This window comes from Piliocolobus tephrosceles, chromosome Y (genome assembly GCF_002776525.5).
Source record: "Piliocolobus tephrosceles isolate RC106 chromosome Y, ASM277652v3, whole genome shotgun sequence".
Taxonomy (NCBI): Eukaryota; Metazoa; Chordata; class Mammalia; order Primates; family Cercopithecidae; genus Piliocolobus; species Piliocolobus tephrosceles.
Genome location: NC_045456.1, coordinates 5,635,981 through 5,644,857, shown reverse-complemented (window position 1 = coordinate 5,644,857; position 8,877 = coordinate 5,635,981). Strand labels below are relative to the sequence as shown.

General features: G+C 42.2%; 1 protein-coding gene across 2 annotated transcripts in view; it reads left to right on the top strand.

Moving 5' to 3' along the window:
* The window catches only part of BEND2 (BEN domain containing 2), a 58,219-nt gene that overhangs the window by 17,923 nt on the left and 31,419 nt on the right, over positions 1-8,877 (top strand). The window contains exon 6 of one of the 2 annotated variants that reach the window (XM_026449795.1): positions 1,984-2,109. The exons of the other annotated variant lie outside the window; for it this stretch is intronic. Coding sequence (XP_026305580.1) covers positions 1,984-2,109 — 126 coding nt within the window. The remainder of the gene's footprint in view (positions 1-1,983; positions 2,110-8,877) is intronic. 2 annotated transcript variants of the gene reach the window in all.

Here is an 8,877-nt window from a genome sequence, read left to right as displayed (position 1 = left end):
CATTTGATCCTCAATCGCTGATCCTCTTTCTTCCAGTTGATCGAGTCGGTTACTGAAGCTTGTGCATTTGTCACGTATTTCTCGTGTCATGGTTTTCATCTCTGTCAGTTCGTTTATGGCCTTCTCTGCATTAATTATTCTAGTTATCAATTCTTCCACTCTTTTTTCAAGATTTTTAGTTTCTTTGCGCTGGGTACATAATTCCTCCTTTAGCTCTGAGAAGTTTGATAGACTGAAGCCTTCTTCTCTCATCTTGTCAAAGTCATTCTCCATCCAGCTTTGATCCGTTGCTGGTGATTAGCTGCATTCCTTTGCAGGGGGAGATGCGCTCTTATTTTTTGAATTTCCAGCTTTTCTGCCCTGCTTTTTCCCCATCTTTGTGGTTTTATCTGCCTCTGGTCTTTGATGATGGTGATGTACTGATAGGGTTTTGGTGTGGGTGTCCTTCCTGCTTGTTAGTTTTCCTTCTAACAGTCAGGACCCTCAGCTGTAGGTCTGTTGGAGATTGCTTGAGGTCCACTCCAGACCCTGTTTGCCTGGATATCAGCAGCAGAGGCTGCAGAATATAGAATATTGCTGAACAGCGAGTGTACTTGTCTGATTCCTGCTTTGGAAGCTTCCTCTCAGGGGTGTACTCCACCGTTTGAGGTGTGGGGTGTCAGTCTGCCCCTAGTGGGGGATGTCTCCCAATTAGGCTACTCAGGAGTCAGGGACCCACTTGAGCAGGCAGTCTGTCCATTCTCAGATCTCAACCTCCGTGTTGGGAGATCCACTGCTCTCTTCAAAGCTGTCAGACAGAGTCGTTTGTGTCTGCAGAGGTTTCTGCTGCTTTGTTGTTGTTGTTGTTGTTGTTGATTAGCTGTGCCCTGTCCCCAGAGGTGGAGTCTACAGAGACAGGCAGGGCTCCTTGAGCTGCTGTGAGCTCCACCCAGTTCGAGCTTCCCAGTGGCTTTGTTTACCTACTTAAGCCTCAGCGATGGCGGGTGCCCCTCCCCCAGCCTCGCTGCTGCCTTGCAGTTAGATCGCAGACTGCTGTGCTATCAATGAGGGAGGCTCCGTGGGCGGGCATGGGACCCTCCCAGCCAGGTGTGGGATATAATCTCCTGGTGTGCCCGTTTGCTAAGACCCTTGGTACAGCGCAGTATTGGGGTGGGAGTTACCTGATTTTCCAGGTGTTGTGTGTCTCAGTTCTCCTGGCTAGGAAAAGGGATTCCCTTCCCCCTTGCACTTCCCAGGTGAGGCGATGCCTTGCCCTGCTTCAGCTCTCGCTGGTCGGGCTGCAGCAGCTGACCAGCACCGATTGTCCGGCACTCCCTAGTGAGCTGAACCCAGTACCTCAGTTGAAAATGCAGAAATCACCTGTCTTCTGTGTCACTCGCGCTGGGAGCTGGAGACTGGAGCTGTTCCTATTCGGCCATCTTGCTCTGCCGTGAAGCCTCTTTCATAAGGGCCTCCATCCCATTCATGAGGGAGAAGCCCTTATAGCTTAATCATCTCTTAAAGGTCCCATTTCTTAATATGATCACATTGGCAACACCTGAATTTTGGAAAAGATACCTTTAAACCATAGTAATTAATAAGTAAAAAACTGCACATATTTATTATACCCAGTGTGATGAGTTTGGACATGCATGTTTAGTTTTATGAGAAACTGCCTAACTATTTTCCAGGGGTCTGTACCATCTGACATTCCTGCCAGCTATATATGGGTGATCTATTTTCTCTGAATGCATATTTCTCCTCTTTCTTTTGTTCTTTCTTCCCGATGCTCCAAGATTTATTCTTTCATCATTTTCTTTTTTTTGATTGAAGAGGTTTCTTTAATCTTTCTTTAAGGGTAAGTCTGTTGGGGACAAATTCCTTTTGTTTTCCTTTGTGTGTGAATGTCTGTTTCCCTTTCTTTCTTGAAGGATAATTTTGCTTGGTATAGAATTTGTGGGTGAAGTTCTTGTATTACAGCTCTTGAAAACTTTTTATTTATAGAAATGCCAGAAAGACCAGTAAACAGCAGTAAAAACAGCGCTGAGACAGTGAATTGCCCAACTTTAATGGGAAATTACAGTGGCCAAAATACTGCCTCTTTATCTGTCTTCATCCCTCCCTATTTTGGTGAGTTTGAAATGATACATAATGCTGGGCATGGTGGCTCATGCCTGTAATCCCAGCACTTTGGGAGACTGAGGCGGGTGGATCACCTGACGTCAGAAGTTTGAGACCAGCCTGACCAACATGGTGAAACCCCATCTCTACTAAAAATACAAAAAATTAGCTGGGCGTGGTGGTGGGCACCTGTAATCCCAGCTACTCAGGAGGCCGAGGCAGGAGAATCACTTGAACCTGGAGGTGGAGGTTGCAGTGGGCTGAGATCGTGCCACTTAACTCCAGCCTGGGCAACAAGAGCGAAACTCTGTCTAAAGTAAGTAAATAAATAAATAAATAGATAAGAAATATGTAGATAGCATTATTTAATCTTGATTTGCCAGCTAGTTTTTTTTTTTTTTTGAGATGGAGTTTTGTTCTTGTTGCCCAGGCTGGAGTACAATAGCGCGATCTTGGCTCACTGCAACCTCTGCCTCCCAGGTTCAAGTGATTCTCCTACCTAAGCCTCCCGAGTAGCTGGGATTACAGGCATGCACCACCATGCCTGGCTAATTTTTTTTTGTATTTTTTGTAGAGACGAGGTTTCTCCATGTTGGTCAGGCTGGTCTCCAACTCTCAACCTCAGGTGATCTGCCCGCCTCTGCCTCCCAAAGTGCGGGGATTACAGGCGTGAGCGCCCAGCCTGATTCACCAGTATTTTTAATGTCAGCTAGTGTGACTCTTTTCAAATTAGACTTTTTAGTTTGAGATAATTTTAGATTCACACACAGTTGTAAGAAATAATGCAGAGACCTGTTTATGATTTAGCCATTTCCCCCAAAGGATAACATCTTTAAAACTATAGTAAAATATCACATCCAAGGTATTGATATTGATACACTCCACAGATCTTACTGAGATGTCCCCAGGTTTACTTGTAATTAATTTGTGTCTGTCTGTTTAGTTCTTTGCAGTTTTATCATAGGTAGTTTTAATGTCTACCTCCAGCAAAGACATAGAACGTTTCTATTACTGCAAAGATGCCTCGTCTTCCCCTTTGATAATCACATTCGCTTTCCTCATGTCATCCCTTCCTTTCAACCTGCCCCATCCCTAACACCTGGTAACTACTGATCTGTTCTCTGTTTATAATTTTGTCACTTCAAGAATGTTACATTAAGGGAATGTTACAGTATGTAATTTTGGGGGATTGGTGTTTTTCACTCAGTATGGTTCTCTGAAAACTCACCCAGCTTGTTGCATGTATCAGGAGTTTCCTCCTTTTTTTTTTTTTTTAAGACATAGTTTCCTCTGTTGCCCAGGCTGGAGTGCAGTGGCGCGATCTTGGCTTACTGCAACTTCTGCCTCTTGGATTCAAGCAATTCTCATGCCCCAGTCTCCTGAATAGCTAGGATTACAAGTGTGTGCCACCATGCCCAGCTAATTTTTGTAGTTTTGGTAGAGACAGGGTTTCACCATGTTGGCCAGGCTGGTCACAGACTCCTGACCTCAAGTCGTCTGCCTGCCATGGCCTCCCAAAGTGCTGAGATTACAGGCGTGAGCCACCATGCCCAGCCTACCCTCCTTTTTATTTTTGATTTATATTTCATAGTATGGCTATGCCACAGTTTGTTTACCCATTCACCCATTGAAAAGGCATCAAATTGTTTTTTTCCGGTTTTTGGATATTAGGAGTGAAGCCGCTATGAACAGTCATAAGCAAGTTTTTCTCTGTCATGAATGCCATGAGTGTAATTGCTAAGCCTTATGGTACTAGCATGTTTAGTTTTATAAGAAACTGCCAAATAGTTTTCCAGAGAGTCTGTATTATCTTCTATTTCCATTTCTACCAGCAATGCATGAGTGATCCAGTTTCTCCACATTCATATTTCTGTTATTTCTGTTGTTCTTCCTTCTGGATGCTCTATATTTTCTTTTTTCGTCAATTCCTTTCTGTTTGAATACTTTCCTTCAGCCTTTCTTTCAGGTTTCTTTAGTTTTCCTGCATTTGAAGATGTCTTTATTTTCCTTACATTCTTTAAGGATAGTTTTGCTGGGCATAGAATTTGTGGCTGAGAGTTTATTTTCCATCAACATCCTGAATGCAAGTCAGTGATAGCTCTTAAAAAAAAAAAAACTAGTCTTCTTATTTTGAGATAATTTTGAATTCACATGTGATTGTAAGAAACTGTACAGAGATCCCATGTGTACTTTACCCATTTTCCTCAATGATAACATCTTAAGGAACTATATCCTGCAACCAGGATATTGGCATTGATTAAATCCACATCAGTGTGTGTGTATTTAGTTCTATGAAATTTAATCATGAGTCAGTTTACATGTCCACTATTAGTTACAATACAGAACATTTCCATCATCACTACAAGGATCCTTTATATTGTTCTTTTATAACCACAGCCACCTCCCCTGATCTCCCTTCTCTCTCATCTTGCCCTATCTTAACTACTGATAGTCAGCAATCTCACTTTGCTTGCCAGAATTTCGTTATTTGAATGTTGTTACTTAAATACAACTAAATGCTGTGTAACCTTTTGAGCATGGCTTTTTTTCACTAAACATAATTTTCTCGCGATTCATACCAATTGTTGTATGCATCAATAGTTCTTCCATTTTTATTGTTGAGTACTATTCCATAGTAGTGATGTATAACTGTTTATCTGTTTATTCATTGAATGACATCAGGGGTGTTTTCTATTTTTGGTCAATACAAGTAAAGCTCTATGAACATTTATGTACTGGTTTTTGTGTAAACAAGTTTGCATGCAATTTTGGGTTATATGGTACTCCATATTTAGTTTTGTAAGAAAATGCTAAACTTTTTTTTTAGAGGGGCTGTATCTTTTTTTAAAAAGACATTTATTCAGTGTAATGATCAGACTATTACATTTAGCAATCAACAGCATGGATGCAAGAAAATAAAATCTACATTAAAACTCTCTGTTGGAATGTTTTATACTTTCCACAGAACAGAAACTAAAATAACCTGTTATACAATTAGTCACAAATACAGCCCTCGAATTTTTTGCCCATACATGTGAGTATTTGTCTAAAACATCTCTTCTTCATAGCAGCTAGGCCCTGCCACCACTGTGCTTGGTTCAGTTCACAAATCTGTTGTCACCTGTAGCTTCCCTGTCACTTCTCTGGCTCTCCTCTCCTGCTAAGTTTTGTTCCCTAATTAAAATCTTCTGCCACTGCCATAGCTACTGCTGCTACTGGAACCACCATAGCCACCTTGGTTTCGTGGTTTGGCAAAGTATTGGCCTCCACTACCATAGGGGCCAGAGCTTCTGCCTCCAACGTTTCCTCCCTTCATGGGTCCAAAATTTGAAGACTGTTGTAATTGCCAACATCACTGTAGCTTCCACCACCTCCAAAATTGCTTCCATCATTACCAAATCCATTTATAGCCATCCCCACTGCTACCATATCCACCATCACCATGGCTGCCACCAAAGACACCATGACCACTGAAGTTTCCTCCACGATCAAAGTTGTCATTCGCACCGAAATCACCTCCACGACCACCACCAAAGTTTCCAGAACCACTTCGACCTCTTTGGCTGGATGAAGTACTAGCCATCTCTTGCTTTGACAGGGCTTTCCTAACTTCACAGTTGTGGCCATTCACAGTATGGTATTTCTGAATGACAGTCTTATCCACGGAGTCATGATCATCAAAGGTTACAAAGGCAAAACCCCTTTACTTGCCACTGCCTTGGTCAGTCATGATTTCAATCACTTCAATTTTTCCATACTGTTCAAAAAAATCTCTTGGGTGATGTCATTCAGTGTCTTCTTTAATGCCACCAACAAATATCTTTTTCACAGTTAAGTGGGCACCTGGTCTTTGAGAATCTTCTCTTGAGACAACTCTCTTTGGTTCCAAAACTCTTCCATCCACCTTGTGTGGCCTTGCATTCATGGCTGCATCCACCTCCTCCACAGTGGCATATGTGACAAACGCAAAGCCCCTGGAACACTTGGTGTTTGGATCTCTCATTACCACAGAGTTCATCAGCGTTCCCCATTGCTCAGAATGGCTTCACAGGCTCTCATTGGTTGTTTCAAAGCTCAACCCTCCAACGATGAGTTTCCTCAGTTGTTGGGGCTTTTTAGGAGACTCTGACTTAGACATGACGGCAGGGAGAAGAGAGACTTTAATGATGCTTCTTCAGCGGAGTCCATGGGCAGAAAGGCGGGGCTGTATCATTTTATCTCCTCACCAGTAACATCTGAGTGATCCAATTTCTCTGCATGTATATTTCTGCTCTTTCTCTTCTTTCTTTCTTCCCGATGCCCAAAGACCCATTTTTTTCATCATATCCTTTCTGCATAAAGATTTTCCTTTGGCCTTTCTTTAAGGGCAAGTCTATGCGGGGTAAGTAATCCTAGTTTTCCTTCATGTGAGAATGTCCTTATTGCCTGTTAATTACTCGTATTAGTTTGTTTTCACATTGCTGATAAAGACATACCCAAAACTGAGAACAAAGAGAGGTTTGATTGGACTTATAGTTCCACATGGCTGGGGAGGCCTCAGAATAATGGCAGGAGGTGAAAGGCACTTCTTACATGGTAGTGGCAAGAGAAAAATAAGGAAGAAGCAAAAGCAGAAACCCTTGATAAGCCCATCAGATCTCATGAAACTTATTCACTATCACGAGAATAGCATGGGAAAGACTGGCCCCCATGGTTCAATTACCTCCCCCTGGGTCCCTCCCACAGCAAGTGGGAATTCTGGGAAATACAATTCAAGGTGAGATTTGGGTGGGGACACAGCCAAACCATATCATTACTCAAGGAGAATTTCACTATGTATAAATTCACGGTTGAGAGTTCCTAACCACTTGAAAAATGTTCTTTCTGTAGGTATGTCAACAATTGCAGAAACCAGGCTGGAAAGCAACCCTCAGACAATGAATTACCCAATTTCTTTGGGAAATGGCAGCGGCCTATGTTCTTCCTCTTTATCTGCCAGCCTCACACCTAATTTTGGTGAGTTTCAGATGCTGCATTACAAGTGACACTATTGAATCTGGATCGATTAACATCCTTAATACAAGCTAGTTGTAGCTCATTTTTAAAATTAAACTTTTATTTTTATTTTTTTGAGATGGAGTCTCACTTTGTCTCCCAGGCTGGAGTGCAGTGGTGTGGTCTCGGCTCACTGCAACCTCCGCCTCCTGGGTTCAAGAGATTCTCCTGCCTCAGCCTCCTGAGTAGCTTGAACTATAGGGCATGCCAGTATGCCCGTCTAATTTTTGTATTTTTAGTAGAGGCGGGATTTCACCATGTTGGCCAGACTGGTCTCTAACTCCTGACCTTAGGTGATCTGCCCTCCTCGGCCTCCCAAAGTGCTGGGATTATAGGTGTGAGCCACTGTGCCCAGCCATTTTTATTTTGAAATAATTTTAGATTCACATGTATTTGTAAGAAATAATAGAAATGATCCCGTTTATGCTTTACCCTTTTCTCCCAACAATACCATCTTACAAAACTATAGTAAATTAACACAACAGGATATTGACATTGATAAAATACACAGATATAACTGAGATATCCCAAGTTTTACTTATAATAATCTGTGGGTGTATCTGTATTTCTTTCTTTGCAAATTTTTTTCCATGAATAGGTTTGATTCTCACCACCACAGTCAAGACAGAACATTTCCATCACCACCAGACTGCCTCATCTTTGATAACCACCCCCACCTCTCTCAGGTCACCCTTTTCTTCCCCATTGACTGTTCCCTAGCTCCTGACAAACACTGGCTTCTATAATTTTGTGACTTTAAGAGTGTAATATAAAGGGAATCTTATGTCAGGTAGGTTTTTTTTTTGTTTTGTTTTCAGTCAGTATGATTCCGTAAAGACTTATACAGGTTGTTGTGTGTATCAGCTGTTCCTCTTTTTTTTTTTTTCTGATAATCTTCCGTGGTTTGGATATACAGTAGTTGTTTTTAACCATTTACCAATTGAATGCCATTATTTCCCCCCTCCCCACTCTTTGGTATTAGGACTAAACTGCTCTGAACATTCCTGTACTGGTTTTTGGATAAATATAAGTTTTCATTTCTCTGTCATGAATGTCAAGAGCACAATTGCTGGGTCTTATGGTACTAGCATGTTTAGTTTTATAAGAAACTGCCAAACATTTTTCCAGAACGGCTTTACTTATATGGGTGATCCAGTTTCTCCATATTTATATTTCTTACCTTTCTTTTTTCTCTCCTTTCCTTTTTTTTTTTTTTTATTGAGACAGAGTCTTACTCTGTCGTCCAGGCTGGAGTGCAATGGTGTGATCTCGGCTTACTGCAACCTCCACCTCCCAGGTTCAAGCAGTTCTCCTACCTCAGCCTCCCAGGTAGCTGGGATTATAGGCACTCACCACCATACCCGGCGAATTGTTGTATTTTTAGTAGAAATGGGGTTTTGCCATGTTGGCTAGGCTGGTCTTGAACTCCTGACCTCAGGGGATCCACCCACCTCGGCCTCCCAAAGTGTTGGGATTACAGGTGGAGCCACTGCACCCGGCCTATATTTCTGGTCTTTCTATTAGTCTTTCTTCCTTCCTGATGCTCCAGGATTCATTTCATCATATCCTTACTGTTTTAACATTTCCTTCCCTCCCTCCCTCCCTCCCTCCCTCCCTCCCTCCCTTCCCTCCTTCCTTCCTTCCTCTCTCTTTCTCTCACTCTTTCTCTCTCTCTCTTTCTTCTTCCTTTCCTTTCCTTCTCTTCTCTTCTCTTCTCTTCTCTTCTCTTCTCTTCTCTTCTCT